General features: G+C 42.8%; 1 protein-coding gene across 1 annotated transcript in view; it reads left to right on the plus strand.

The window, feature by feature from the left end:
* Positions 1-1,305, plus strand: part of LOC121856001 — a 72,879-nt gene extending 71,574 nt beyond the window's left edge. The window contains exon 7 of the mRNA XM_042351237.1: positions 77-1,305. Within this exon, the coding sequence (XP_042207171.1) occupies positions 77-122 (46 nt within the window). The 3' untranslated portion in view covers positions 123-1,305. The remainder of the gene's footprint in view (positions 1-76) is intronic.
* Positions 1,306-17,041: the final 15,736 nt, after the last annotated feature.

Raw genomic sequence — 17,041 nt, forward strand, 5'->3', positions numbered from 1 at the left:
TTGTCGAGTCAGTCCAGTAGCTGGAGTTACAAGTTGTTGATGTACTTATTAGCCAGTATGTTGTGTGTACTTTCAGATCTTCCAAGTCAAAATCCTGTGATGAGTTGGACAAGATGGAATAAAACAAGACACACTGACCTCTGCCTCCTCATGTGGTGGTCATCCCGAGGGTGTTGGCACCTGAGGCCTCACCCACCCTGATGTAACGCTATACGACCAAGAAAAATATACAGTAGTCTACGAGGTATAGAAGGTGTCCTTGATGTGACCTACAGGCTGAAGTTGTTGGAGACACAAGCAGCGGGAGTAACAATAGGAGGAGGACTGTGTGTTTTAGAAGGGATGTCCGCTGCTGGGTGAAACGTATAGACTGTGTTGGCGTTTGTCTGTGGTAGAGCGAGAGAGAGCCAGTGATGTTTGTCTGTGCCGTGTAAGTGGCCCAGCATCCTGTGACCGCCTCTAATAGAAAACACCTCGACGCTATGGTGGTCCTCCTGCAGGTAGAAAACTTTTCGAAACAGAAAGAGAAAACTGTTGTAAAACTTGGTTCTCGATGTGAACTTCTGAGGTTTTTTTTATGTTTTAGTAAATACATTGGACACAAGATAGATAATTGACTATTTACTTTTTGTTGTCCTCACAGTGGAGTGTTGATGAACTGGAGTGAGTCTTGTTATGTCAAGTATTTAACGAATGTTTCGCTGACTTAATAATCTGATGAACACCTCAGTAGACAACTTTAATTTGACAAGAAGTAGTTTCATCTTGGAAATTTATTTGCGTGGATTTCTAGATGGACATAAAGGATTTTTTATAATAAATGGCTTTACAGTGTATTCCCCGAAGTGTCTGCTTGTGGATGTGTTGTAGAAATGTAAATATTGAAGCCAAGATATTTTATTATGGCCCAGGAGGCAGCCAGCCGTGTAGTGGGGGTTACCTGTACTGTACACCCTACCAGCGTGGAGTGTGCGGTAGATGGGCTGCCTCAACTATTCAAAGAAAACCTAATTTGTTTTCACCAATTTTATTTTAGAAATATATAAACTATTATTTAATGGACTTATGGTGGATATTTCGTGTTAGTCTTACAGTGTGTATAAACGATCGTTTACAAGTCTCTGTAAGATTAATTCATCACTAAAATAAATACATTTTGTACATTTTGTTTTATATGGAAGCTGCTGATATCAGTACAATATAGTGCTACTTAACTAGTGTGTAAGTCTTAGCACACACACACACACACACACACATACCGTACACACACACATACCGTACACACAGTACACACACACACACACAGTACACAGTACACACAGTACACACACACACAGTACACACACACACACACACAGTACACACACACACACACACACACACACACACACACACAGTACACACACACACAGTACACACACACACACACACACACACAGTACACACACACACACACACACACACACACACACACACACACACACACACAGTACACACACCGTTTTACATTTTCTTCTACACACTTATCCTTTATTTTACTCCATTTGGTTCTAGTCTTCCTTTTTTTATATTTTTGACTTTTGTGATTTTGTAAAATAAAACATTCCCTGTGAGTCTATTTCTGAGTTTGGATTATCCTAAATATTTTTGTTTTAGGCTACGGCATTATAACCCTTCCCTTAGTTTCATGAATTTATTTACTTAATTAAATATATTATTACTGTACTATTTCTACAAGTTATTGAATTACGAGAGTATTATATTTTCTCTATATAAATATCTCAAGCTGTTAACATGTGAAGCGTATCCTGGAGGGTGGATTACTACTATTTGTGTTGTAATGTGTCGCGTGGACTGAGGACGTAACACTGTACCTGGACCCTACATCACCGGAGCTGGCAGGTGAAGGAGCCGCTGGTGGTGAAGCTGTTGACAACCTCTGCCCCTCCCTCATTCTCTCCCCCTCCCCCCCATCATCCTCTTTCCTTCCCTCCAACATCATCCCCCCTTTCCTCCCCCATCATCCTCCCTCCGTCCACACCATTACCCCCATCAATTTCTCTCCTTCCACCACCATCCTCCCTCCCTCCCTCTCTCCTCCTCCACCACCATCCTCCCTCTCTCCTCCTCCCTCCCTCCACCACCCCCTCCCTCCCTCGACCTCCACCCCCCCACCTTAAGAACCACCTAATCATAAAGACCGTAGCACAGAGGCGGCCCCGTGTCCTTTCTCCCTAAGAACCCGTCTGGTCTTGTGTTGTGTCTCGCTTAACAACAATAATAACGTCACCTATAAGACGTAGGCTTTGTTTTGATGCATGAACTGTTGGTCGGGGGTAGAGAGGAGACAGTGAGGTGGTCTAACAGGTAATAAAAATAAAGGTGTAACTCATTAAGGAAGGTATTATGGGAGACTTATCGGTGTATGGAGTAACAGTCTGGCTAAGGAAAGGTATAACGGCTGGGATAGGCTAGGGGGGGGACACGACAGCAGCTGCTTAGGACGGTGAGGTCGGGTATGGAGGGGAGGCGACACAACTGGGCAACACCAATGAATTCACTGGTCTTGACGGAAGAGGAAGTTGAGTTTAAAGTATTTCATAGATTTTAATATTTATAAACATTTGCAATTTTTTAAGGGGATTTTTGTAGGGTAAAGGGATTTTTTTTAACGGTTTTAGGAAAATTTTGCTGAATTCTAGGGGGATTTGGGGATAATTATTGGTGAGCTTAGAAAATTTAGGTATGTGATTTAGGGGAAATTAGTGAACCGTAAGGAAAAAGTTATGTAGTGATTAATTTGTCAGAGGGAGATTAATTAGAAATGGGGAGAGATTCAGTAGTCATCCCTCTAACTCACTCCAACACCCCCTAACACACTCCAACACCTTCTAACACACTCCAATGCTCATCTTAACACACTCCAACACCCCGTAACGCACTCCGACACCCCCTGACACACTCCAACACCCCTAATATACTTCAACACACCATGACACACTCCAACATCCCCCTAACACACCCCAACACCCCCTAACACACCCCAACACCCTCTGACTCCTCCTTAAATATCAAACCTCATCTGCTGGTGTCATTTATATTCACGAAATTCCAACACGTTTAGGTTAGTTTTAGGTTGAGTTAGTTTTAGGTTGGGTTAGTTTTAGGTTGGGTTAGTTTAGGTTAGGTTAGGATTATGGTAATTTTGGTCCTATACTCGCTCGTCGGTTGTGTATCAAAACAAAGTGAAAATGACGTCACACGGTTGTCTCAAAGAGGATCTCCTTGCACTTGTTCCCCGGTGATGATGGACTCTGTGTTAGTACGATGACATCTTACTAAAGAGAATATATTGTACTCAAGGGGTTAATGAAGGGATTAATATATATTCTGTTGTGAGTTAATTCATTTTACTCAGGGTTGCAATTGTACTCAGTGGCTTGCTTTTGTACCCAAGGGGTTGCTATTGTACTCTTGGGGTTGCCATTGTACTCCTAGGGTTGCCATTGCACTCAAGGAATTGCTATTATACTTGGGAAGTGTCATTGTACTCGGGGAGTTAATGAAGATGTGTACATAATATGATAAGCGACGAACCAGTAGAATGGAATTAAATGAACCGAACCGAACCGACGCCACCACCAGGAACACCAGATATCAAGCTCAAGGGACGAATATTTTACTTCAAATTTTAGGTGACAGAACCGAAAAATAGATATGTCATAGAGTCCTTTAAATTTTCAGGGGCTTTGGTGTTATATGTAATTTGTGGTACGTTGGCTGGACTATCAAATATAACTAAGTCACATTTGTAACTGGAGACTTGGCTTCCACTTTACAGCCAAACCGTAATTAGGAAAGTTTTACATCGTCACGCGTTGGCGATCATCAGTAATGGCGGGGAATGGTGGCGGCGTCGTGGTGATTGTGAGGGGGAGTATCCTCGCCTCTTTTATTGTGCAGTAACAGCGCTTAATGTTCATGAAGAGAAAGTATACTGTTATAGAACCAACATTTCCACTCATGTTTGGTAGATTTAATTATATATAAAGATCAGGTGGCAGTGTTGTGTATACAGTGAGATGACCCAGGCAGGAGGTACACAAGGGGCCAGAAGGGGTTTTACCTACCTCCCTCCGTCACGCTCCCAGGTCCCTCATTATCTCACTCCACCTGACTGTGTGATTTTTATTTTAAAAGAGTCGGTGGATGGCAGGGTAGAGAGTGAACTGTCATATATGTAGTATAACTTTCCAGGTTCTTACAAAATGCGTAATTATATGCTATTGTGTTAAGGTGTGTTCTTACAGTGTTGAGGACCATGATAGTGTGATGAGAAAACCTGAATTGGATGTTAATTTATTTGCCGCCGCCGTCCCAGAAGTCATGTCGATTAGTTATACATGATCCCGTATTTTTAGAGAGAGTGTAGCGGTCATTAGCTTTTATAACAATGGAAAATATTCATTCGTTATTATTTTCTTTTAGGAGTATTTGACTTGTCTGCATCGTCTCACGCAGGTACACATGTTACGCGAAGTATGAGTGTGTGTGTGTGTGTGTGTGTGAGTGTGTGAGTGAGTGTGTGTTTTTGTGTGTGTGTGTGTGAGTGTGTGTGTGTGTGTGTGTGTGTGTGTGTGTGAGTGTGTGTGTGAGTGTGTGTGTGTGTGTAGCATCACCACACTCATACCTAAGCCTTAGGAACCAAGATTAATCAGCGGGTAAATGAGTGTGTCAGCGCCCCGTTTTGTTACAAGAGTAGAGACAATGGGGAGCCTCATGTGTGCGGGTGAAGATTAACACGGATAAAATCCTTCCTAACAGGATTTAACGGTCTAACCAAAGATGATTTCACCGCCAACTTCTCACTACAGCAAAATTCTCCGCCAGAATGATAAAATATTGTCTCTGGTGAGTACTGGGACGTTGCGCTGCACTAGTGTACGGCAGAAACTGGTCACGAGGTTGGTGGCAGAACCAGGGAAGGTAGAGTGTAGTCTGCTGTTGAGATACTGCCATCACTCGTCCATATCTCGGCTGTTGATCATATTAGTTGGCCTAATTAAGTGAATGTGTTTGTTGGGAGTATGTCTGTTGCAAGATGACGTCACCACAGCACTGTACCGCCAGGAAGGTTGCCGGCCGCTGACGCTAACAAAGTGTGAAACTCGGCACGACAAATTAATTCCAGTAGTCGTGGGTAGTGAGGCGTCGTCAGGACAAGAAAGGTCTGCATCGCTTATCATGACGTCAGAGACTACTGATTTATTCTACATATCTCGGTAAATATTCTGGTTGACTTATTTTAACATTATGTAAATTACTCCAGACAGATAACCTTCACGGGGTAACTTATGTCTGATAACTAACGTGTATTCCCGTACACACATGGGTAAACTCATACAAACATACATGAACGTAACACACACACACACACACACACACCATATCACTAAAAGGCGACACAAAACACATACACATCCGCAAATGTATACAACACCCGCTTACTTACACTGCCTCTCCCTCTTCCCTCCCGTAGGTGGTACTGTATAAAGTTACCATCACACTATGTGGTGTAGTGTGAGGTGGACTTTATATAAATGGTGTAGCGACCACTCCACCTCAGCTTCCCTAGATTCTTTAAACAAGTTCTTTATACGCAGAATCTTGTTAATTAGTTAAGAGTAAAACACACTCTTTTTCTTCCTCCGTATAACTGTCCTTCACACTACTGTACCTGTTCCTCGGTGTTGCCTCTCCTGCTGTGTGTGTGTTACCCCGCAGCACCAAAATGTTACCCTCGCTCTGTGTGTGACTGTTGGCAATTCGTTTCTACTTCAGTGTCATTTGAGCCGAGTTCTGTTATTTATGGCAATAGTTCTTAAATGGTCATTGTTGAGGTCGTTGGTGGGTCGTTGAGGTCATCAGTAACATTTATCATCCGGTAGTACACTGTTGTCTCCATAAACTATCAGTGATCGACAGATGGGAACCGGTCTGTAGTTACTGACCTTTTGCTCAAGTCTCTCATCACACAGCCGGACAGTTACTTGGTACCTCCCAGTGTGGTAATGGGCGGTGTTAGGTGGTAGCCGCACCCTCTCACCCTTTATTACATTTCTCATGTCAAAATAACTTCAAAGATAATGAAGCATATCTTCACTGCGCCGTCAGCTCCTACAGTATGGTCGTTATACCACTACAGATCCTCTTTAAGTTTGACTCTCTTGGTCTGGTGTAGAAGGCAGACAGTAGGTCAGTTTTTCGTGGTAGCAGAAGATACAACAGTTCCACCTCACAGGTTTACTGGTGTAGTTTTGTCTTCAGGAGAATAAAGTTGGCGGTGTGTAGCCAGGAAGTGCTAGTGCTTGAGGCTCCTGTGGGCGTCTCCTGACAGGCTGGATTATAGAGAAATATTCCCTCTTACTCCTTCTTCCTCTTCCCTCAAGCGTCAGCGAACATAACAGAACAATTTACTAACATTTTCTGCAACTCGTGGACGACACTGATGAAGGTAATGTCCCGTGGATCACAGCCCGCAGGTACACACACAAGGACCCCTCATTACCCGCCACTCGTGAATAACACACTACACCACACGTTAAATAATATAATCTATTCGTTCATTCACCCGAGAATGTTGTGAAATTATCAATAATATGTGAATAATACATAATGCAGCCAACCAACCTTAGGTGTTATTTGCATTGAAACATTTGCAACATTGTGAGGAACACGGATATGTAATGCTTTTATTATTTATCAAATTTACTTGTTTATTACACTGTTGGGATTTATTCTTCTGGGGCAATTGTTATTACCCACACACGTTCTCTCCCCTTAACAACTGGAGTATTGGTCTATTGTCTTTCTGGTATCTGTAGACTTTCAACCAACATTTCCACCGAGAAGAATGGTCATCACATTCACAATTTTCTCAACGTAGAAAATGAAAGTTTGTTCCGTCACGAGGAAATAAGTACACCTGAGTTCACTTCCTCACATCTTCCCACAGTCACCTCTAACTAACTCTTCTCCAGCTTCTTGAGAGGGGGGGGGGAGGGGTTCGGAGGAGGTTCTTCTTTCTCTTGCTCGATTATTATTATTACAGCTGACGTCACGCCCGGAGGAAAACAAGCTCTGAGCAAGACTCGTTAGGTTAGGTTGAAAATATGTTATGTTTAGTTATATTGTGTAAGGTTGAGAATAAATAAGGCTAAGTTAGGTTATGTTGTGTTCTGTAAGGTTAGGTTAGGTTTAAAAATATCCTGGGGTCAACTCCTCCTCCTACAGTAGGGTAGTGTGGTGGTGGAGGCCGTGTTCTCCCCACATAACCGGATGTGTCAGTACTTGGTGTTCTCACATAACTCCGATCATTACACCAGGGATGTTATGCTCCTAGCTGCCTCACTTCCTGGTCAGTGACACAAACCCAGAGATTACGTGGGAACCTAACGCACGTATATACCTTTTGATGTGTCCTTCTGGTGGAATATTATGTGATGATTCTTGAGGACGTTGGCATCGTCTTGTGTGTGATGTACTGATTATCACTTATCCTACGAGGTTAAGTGACTCTTTATATATAAAAAAAATCAATAGTTTTGATTATTCACTTCAAGAAAATCACTCGTAAACGATGATAAATTTTAAAAACATTTAGAATAGGAAAAATATTGTATTAATAGACAATAGTGACTTTACAACCAATAACTGAGACTAAATGTGAGTTACTTGTAGTTACTTGAGGAGCGAAAATTTACACAGGGAAGTATTTACAACAGAGGAAGATAGCAAGTATACTGTAGTACACCATCACCATCATCACCATTACCACTACCACCACCATCATCATCATTACCACTACCACCGCGACCACCATCATTACCACTACCACCGCGACCACCATCACCACCGTGACCAACACCCACCATCATTACCACCACCACCATCATCACCAACAATATGACCACCAACCCCACCAGTACCACCACCCTCCTCACCACCACCGTCACCACCATAACAATCACCACCACCACCACCACTACCACCCTCACCATCATCACACAGGAAGCGGTCGACCTGTTGTTCTTCCTCGTGTCGCTCAACTCGGGTATGACAAGAATTTAACCTCCCGGCACTCTATTTGTCTCCCACCTGACAGCTTTTTACCGTCCACGCCGACTGCCCTACACTATCTGTCTTCCGTAAACTGTCTTCCCTATACTGTCAGATCGACGTAGAGAGTGACAGCAAGTAGAAATATCCACACAAGTCACTTCCATTATACAAAGTGGATTTAGTGCACGATTTAATTCCGCATTGATTTACAACCTTTCATGGCACTTCACTATACTGGTTTGTTGACGTAATTATTGTCACAGATCAAAATACGACTCACCTGAAGATTAGACACCCTATCTTATTTCACCTGATTTAAAGTAACTCTTCCAGGTAGCTTTAGGGTGTTCAATCATCAGGTGATATAAGCTGAGGGGGGAAGGGGTAGGTAGTAGTTATCCTTCAGGTGGACAGAAAAAACTAGTTCCTCAGAGGTTATCAAACACGGTATCTTTAAACCCTTACTAATTCACCTATATATAATACGTCCATCTCATTCTCATAACCTGTAACCAGAGCCTTCATAAATCTTCTTTAACTAGACTCACACCTCGCCTCACCTCACGCCTCACCTATTCACATCATCCAATAGAACTCTCAACCTATCATAACTCTCTAGGGATTTTAACTTCACATCATCTTCCTATTACTTGTTTTATTGTTGACCCTGACAGTGGTTCACATACGCTCTAGGTCCTCATCTGTCACCGAGGAGTGATTGTGTTTTACCTACACCAACCTGATGTTAATGTTAACCCGTTTATTTACATCTTCAGTCATTTTTTTTATATATTTTTTTACGATTTTAATTTTCTCTTTACTAATATTTCTTCCTTCCTAGATTGTCCTCTTTATTTTTCTTCTTACGTGTGTTCTCATGTCTTCATTCTCTCCTTACATCCTGTTTTTAGAGCTTATACACACACACACACACCATGGCAGCCTCTAGTATAACATTCTTCACGTGACCTCGCAATGTTTCTCCCTCATTTAGTATTTTGAGTCTGTTGTCTTGACTTCTAACACCCACCTTCATGCTGCTGCCACCCTACACCTTCTCAGTAATTACTTTATTTGTGTTTTCACCTAACCTAACGTTACCTAACCTAGCACAACCTAACCTAACTTAACGTAATGTAATCTAAACCAAAACTAAACCAACCTTCATCTTCTTAACCTAACCTAACCTCAACATCTACCTACTCAGGGTACCAAATTGCGTCTTTTTCTTCTTTTCGACAGACACGTAAGCACAGTCATAGACATAATAAGACATTAGACACTTCTACAAATACAGACACAGCCATTAGCAGTCAGCCATGGTAGAGGAGTGAGAGAAGGTTAATCAGGTTACCTACTGTGGCAACACCTGAGTGGCCGGGTTGAAATATGTGACCACACGTGATGCCTCTTCATACCTCTTGTAATACACACACACACACACACACACATACACACACACACACACACACACACACACACGTTAGGTTTAGCAGGTCAGTTTCGGTTAGGTTAAGTTAGGTCAGATATGGTTTGGTTAGGTTAGGTTACGTTAGGTCATGTTAGATATGGTTAGGTTAGGTTAAGTTAGGTCATGTTAGATATGGTTAGGATACCGTTAGGATGATTTAATCTTAAGGTGAAATTCGTATAAACTAAGGTGGTTTATTCTTCACGTGAGTCATTATACTAACCCCCCCATCACCGTGTTACTTGGTGGTCGTCGCTGGCAGGAACACACCAACAGTTCACAACGAAATTACATAATGGAGGTGTTACTTGATGATCTAAGGGGGTGAAAACTCTCCCTCGAGGAAGGAACAGAACTAAACTCAAGTATTATGTGTTGTTCCGTCTTGTTATCTTGAAAATTGTTACTGATGTAGTTATCTATTATAATGACATGATAGAAGTTGTTGTTGTTTTTGTTATTGTTTTTGTTTAGTTGTTGTTTTTGTTATTGTTGTTGTTTTGTTGATATTGTTTTGTTTTAGTTGTTGTTGTTTTAGTTGTTGTTTTTGTTGTTATTGTTGTTGTTGTTATAATATAAATTTATTAATATATACTGTACATTATTATTATACACCTACTTATATACACTTACCACTGGGGCCACGTCTGCCCTTAGGCCACTCCTACCTCTGGGCCACACCTACCCCTGGGGCTACTCCTACCCCTGGGGCTACTCCTACCCCTGGGGCTACTCCTACCCCTGGGCCACACCTACCCCTGGGCCATACCTACTCCTATGTAAGTCTGTGTAGCTGTGTATGTATGTATGTATGTATGTATGTATGTATGTATCCCCTCACTGTTCTATTGTGTTAGTCGACAATTTCCTACTACATGGTGATTTACCCACGACTATATTATATTAACTGACAGTAATTCTCATGGGGTGGTGGCAGAGTATTCATTTGTCTTGGTTATAAAGCAGTTCTTCCCTTCACCTACACAATGTTAACCTTTTGAACCCTGTCTGGTCTGTTTTTGGTCGTGGTACTTTTCACAATTACCACTTTCTTCACAGTTTATTCACATATTATTTTACCTGTATATTAGCCTAACCTAACCTATGCTGGCTTAACGCTAACGCTAACCTAACCTAACCCCCTTTCAGATAACACTGGAGTAGTTAAGCTTGAGGTTGGTCGAGTGTCATAAATGTTCTTCTCATCCTGGTGTCACAAGTCGTGTCATTTGTTGTTGTTTTTGTTATTAATTTTGTTGCTGTTTATTGTTGATTTTGTTGTTGTTAGAACATAAGAAAATAAGGAGTCTGCAATAGGCCGGTTGGCCTGTGCATGGCAGCTCCTGTCGAGAGTTACTACCACTCTCTATCGTCCATGAATCTATCTAGCCTCCTTTTAAAACTTTCCAGAGTTCCAGCACTTACTACAAAGTTGCTAAGCTTGTTCCACTCGTCCACCACCCTATTTGTGAACCAGTTTCTTCCTATCTCCCTCCTAAACCTAAACTTATCCAACTTAAATCCGTTGCTACGAGTCCTATCCTGCTCGGATATTATAAGAACTTTATCTATATCCCCTTTATTGATTCCTTTCACCCACTTAAATACTTCTATCATATCTCCCCGCACTCTTCGTCTTTCTAGGGAATGCAAGTTAAGTTTCTTTAACCTATCCTGATATGGAAGGTTTCTAAGTCCCGGAATCATTTTTGTCATTCTTCGCTGCACCGACTCTAGTGAATTTATATCCATTCTATAATAGGGGCACCAGAACTGAACCACATAATGGAGGTGCGGCCTGACTAGCGCAAGATATAGTTACTTTGTTGTCTTTTGTTTTCTTATTGTTGCTGTTGTTTTTGTTCTTTTCATTATTTTTGTTGTTTGTGTTGTCATTGTGTTATTGTTGTTGTTATTATTATTTAGGAGACACTTCATTTCACATTCTTCCTACTTACCTGTAGCTTAATTACTTGTTTCTTTTATCATTCTACCTTTAATTATATGGTCCACCTATTTTAATTACCTGTGTGATTAAGACACCTGTACATTCTAACTCACGGTGCTTGAAGACAGGTAATTCTCACATCATCAACACCGTCGGTAATCAAATTTCCACAGCAGCACGAGCAGAGGTTGAAGGTGTGTGATGGCCGAGTAACCCAGTTGGTGAAATAACAGGCAGTGGTGACCCGGGCGATCCTCTCTTACCCCGTTATTTACTCCAGAGCTCACACGACAGTTCACACTCACTGCCGCCGCTTTGACACGTCTAATTCATAATGACGACGAGTCTACCCCCCCCCCCCCAAAAAAAAAATAATAATAATATAAATAAATAAATAAATAAATTGATTCTAAACGTAAATTGAATATGGTGAACAGAATTTACCTGAAGATTAGACACCTAGAGGGGTTATCTTAGGCCAGCTTAGGTTAGGGTAGGTTAGGTTAGGCTAGATTAGACTGGGATGCCAAACCTTCAGGTGAAATAAATTAGGGTGTCCAATCTGCAGGTAATCCACTAACACACTGACACTGACGCCCCTTTTGTCTTTAAGTCACGCCTTCACGCCCATAAGTCACGCCTTCACGCCCACGTTTCAATCTCACGCATAAACATTCGAAATTTTATATTCTTAAGACATACCATAAAGTCTCATTTCCTTTGTGAAAGTGAGGTGAGGCGGGCCAGGAACGTGAACCAGCCCTTATCAGGATATAGAGCACGTAACGTGACTGGTCCATCATCACTGGTAGAGCCAATCACCGCCTTGTATTGTATTGTATATGTTACAGTCAAATCGTGTAATCAGGCATTTCACGAAATGCCTAATTACACACAATAATACACACACACACACACACCTGAACAATTTGTCTTTAACATGACATAATCACACGCTGTGTCTTGTACTTTCCCAGGTCACTCCAGGGAGCCGTGCAGGAAGGGGGGGGGAGGGGGAACTTACCATTATCATCACCTTCTGTCACTCCTTCACACCATCACCTTCACTCTCACCATCATATACACACAGAGATAGACAGATACATACATACATACACAGAAAGATAGAAAAAATACTTCACAAATTGCCTCAAGATAATTATTGTTGTAAGGTTAAAAGGTAGAAAAATTGGCGTTAAAAATGTCATCAGGTGATTATAGTGTAGTGGGGCGTCCTCCACTTCCCGCCGGCGACGCTGACGGTGAGATTTATCCCACGGAGGGTGTTGACGATGCTGTCTGCCCACGTACAAACACTCACTCCTGGTCACGTACAAACACTCACTCCTGCCCACGTACAAACACTCACTCCTGCCCACGTACAAACACTCACTTCTGCCCACGTACAAACACTCACTTCTGCCCACGTACAAACACCTACGCCTGCCCACGTACAAACACTCACTCCTGCCCACGTACAAACACTCACTTCTGCCCACGTACAAACACCTACGCCTGCCCACGTACAAACACTCGCGTCTACCCACGTACTGTACAAACCTTTCACGTCTACCTATGCATAAATACCCACACCTACCCACGCCTGCCCACGCCCATGTGCGAAAGACGTGAAACTACTCCTCTCACACCAGCGTGGGAAGGCAGTGCGAGAGGTCCCAGGTTAATTAACAGGTAATGAATATCCTAGTGTGACTGACCCACCTGTCCTCTTCCTCCCTCATACAGGTGCCAGGTGTGGAAGAGTCGCGTCCACCTTTAATTAATTGGTTCTTGTTCGTAAAATTGAAGCGTTTTTATGCGTATCAAAACCATTTTCTTCTTCATGTTAAATGTTTATAAACGTTGAGAAAATGGCAACTGACTTAGAACGTAGTCTAATCAACACTGACATCGTGTACCTGAGTGTAGTCTAATCAACACTCACATCGTGTACCTGAGTGTAGCCTAATCAACACTGACATCGTATACCTGAGTGTAGTCTGATCAACACTGACATCGTGTACCTGAGTGTAGTCTGATCAACACTGACATCGTATACCTGAGTGTAGTCTGATCAACACTGACATCGTATACCTGAGTGTAGTCTGATCAACACTGACATCGTATACCTGAGTGTAGTCTAATCAACACTGACATCGTGTACTCTTTAACACCTTCTGATCACTCATTAGCGGAGTTGAGATAGAAGGTACTGAGACATGTTTTATTAAAGGTACATTGAGGTCACCTGAAGATTAACACATTAGTTTTATTTCACCTGATAATTAAATACCTTGACGTTACCTGGGGGGGTTAGGTTAGGTTAGGTTAGCGTTAGGTTAGGTTAGCGTTAGGTTAGGTTAGCGTTAGGTTAAGTTAGCATTCGGTTAGGTTAGCGTTAGGTTAGGTTAGCGTTAGGTTAGCATTAGGTTAGGTTAGCGTTAGGTTAGGTTAGCGTTAGGTTAGGTTAGCGTTAGGGTGAAATTAGCTGGGGTGGTAATCTTTATGTCTTCTGAAACTTTCTCAATAAGGTACAGGGAAGCTACAGGAGAGGATGTTGACTGTGTGAACTTTGTAGGGTAAGAGAAGACGATATATTGCGGTGGGGTTTGTTGACTTTTTTTTAGTTTCTCGCTCAGGTGTGTCTGGAGCGGCATCGTTAACAACAACAACAACAGCAGTAGTAGTTACACCGACAGCCAATAACTTGTGTACCGCCGCCGCTAACAAGGACAGATACTCGCGGTGACAACAATCAACCCGCCCTCTACCTCTACCTTGTGATCGTCTAATGAACACGAGCAGTACTTACCAATGACCTGATTAGCACAACACTCACCCCGCCCCGGTCCTGCCCACACTAACTACCATGCTAATAGGTCCACCCACCATCCCTACTACCATGCCACTATACCCACCCCCCCCACACATCACTACCCATGCACCTCCCATCACAACCCACGGCGGCACCTTGAACCTCTTCCCCCCTCCCCCTCCCATCCCCCCCCCCACCTACTAGGGACATCTTCATCCTTCTACTTCCCCAGATACTCACATCCCATCCTCCTTGTTCCCTATATCAGGATTAGATGGGTCGCCTCCTCCTCATTCCACAAGAACACCGTGGAAGCAGTTATTCCACCACACTCCAAATCCATCCAAATTCAATTCAATTCAATTTCCCCCTCGTCTCCCCCTCCCTCCCTCTCACGTCCTACGCCTACCTATTCAAGAGTCTCTAGTTGGTCCTTCCTCTCCCTCCATCCATCAAGGGTTCCTCCTCCTCCTCTTCAGTCTACGTCTCCTTACGCCCATCGCAGGGATCCCACAGTTCAGTCTCCGGCAAGGTTACTCGGCCCTCCCTGGGTGAAGCTGTTGGTGTATGCAGTGGTCTCTGTCTCAGTTAGTGCAGCATCTCTCGACACTCTCTGTTCCCAACCCTCGTCTACTGCCACCCGTTGACTCCTTCACTAGCTCACTGGGTGGTTAGTTAGTCTAGCTAGTACAACCCTCTGATAATTAAGGATGGATATAATGATTATATTCTTTTCTATATGTGTCTTTATACCATCATAAAGTAATGTGGTGGAGAAAGTCACGTTGAGAGAGTTTTAGGGAAGTTTATTGCCTTATTCCTGGTTATACAACGTGAGTGTTGAAGGTTTGGCCTAGCGGTACAGAGGCGTCACGGAGGCAACCACCAGTGTGTTAGTACAGCACCACCAAGTATGTCTTAACATGAACCACTAAGTCTTAACAGGGTCATTTCTCTCTCTCTCTCCCTCTCTCTCCATTATAAACAGTTATCAGTACAGAGTTACACCACACATTACCGGCACAGCAGTACATGACTTGTTGCCCCCCTCCCTCTCACGGTGTATTGATAAACATTACTTGGCTGCGTAAGGCCCATAAAGTAAATATTTACGTTAATGTTGATAAAAGGTTACATAAAACCACCACAAGTCAAGGTTAAACTCTCCGCTAAATAATAATTACAGAAAAAAGGGTTAAGTTTTTGGCTACATGAATTACAAAATATTACAAGATAAATTATAAGTTACATATGAAGTGATTTAAGCTGGGATGTAATATATAAATAGGTCTTGGCTCGGGTGTATTACTTGTCCTCTTTCAAGGCCGGAAATTAAATGTTCGGCCATTTTATCACCATTTAATATATCAGAAACTCTGGCGAACGAACCACAGCTGACGAGGTTCTTTTGTTTTTAAATACGTGGATAGTAGTAGTAGTAGTAGTAGCAGTAGTAGTAGTAGTGGTAGTAACATGAAAGGTAAATAAATGGGTCAATGAAATCCAAACTTTATTTGATATCGCTAAAACTAAACACAAGCATCGCTGGAACTACCTGATGTGCACTATCCCTGATATTGGACCTCTCCTTCACCCTCTGGAAGAAAGCCATCAGTGTCGCTTTTATTCCAACACTAATGGAAAGCCACTACCTAACCCCATCAGAAAGGTCACTCCTTGAACTACCGCCGAGACTGGGAGGAAGGGGATTGACTAACCCAGAGGAGCTTGCTGCCACCGAACATCAGAACTCTGTCACGCTCACGGCAGCCCTCACTGAGCACAGAATGCAGCAAGAGAGATAGATACCAACGACTTTCACAAGATTCGACGGTGCATTACGACAGAACGGCAGCACACCCAAAGTGATAAACTTCAACCACTGATGCAACAACTGTCAGTGACCTTCAGGAAAAAAAAGTAGCTGTAGAGCAGGCGGTGGGCGCCTCAAACTGGCTAACAACATTACCGATAAAGCCTTAACAAATACGAAAGTACAGATGCCATTGCTCTTAGCCTAAGGTATGTTTGGCCAGTAGAAGGCATGCCCAGTTGCCCACCCAATGCGTGTGTGGCTCATCCTACGACATCGACCAACGAAAGCCGTGTGGTCGTCAGTGCTTGAGGATTCTTGACGCGGAGACAATGATCCTTTTTTGACATCAGTAGAGGTGATAAGTCCCACCGTCTCCTACCTGAAGAAAGCCCACCTTCAACACCTGCCTCGCCACTAATGTCACGGTGGTTAAAGGAGTCACTCTCTGCTCCCTCGGTCGTGAAGATAAAGTGAATCACGCACTTAACGGAGATGAGGTCTGACACACACACACACACACACACACACACGCGCACACACACACACACACACACACACACACACACACACACATTTCCCTCTATATAAAGTAATTAACATGTAATACCACTATGTTTTCTTCCTCACACCAATAGCCTGTAGTTGTGTTGTCCTGTACACAACACTCTACAGGAGTCCTTGTAATAAGTGACCTAGGTACTACAGCTACACTACAGTACGATCAGTGACAAGTGACTCCAACACTACAGCTGCATTAAAGTAACAACAACACCAAGTGACTCAAACACTACAGCTGCATTAAAGTAACAACAACACCAAGTGACTCAAACACTACAGCTGCATTAAAAAAGTAACACCAATAATAACAAA

The sequence above is a fragment of the Homarus americanus genome, unplaced genomic scaffold (assembly GCF_018991925.1).
Source record: "Homarus americanus isolate GMGI-L3 unplaced genomic scaffold, GMGI_Hamer_2.0 scaffold19117, whole genome shotgun sequence".
Lineage (NCBI taxonomy): Eukaryota > Metazoa > Arthropoda > Malacostraca > Decapoda > Nephropidae > Homarus > Homarus americanus.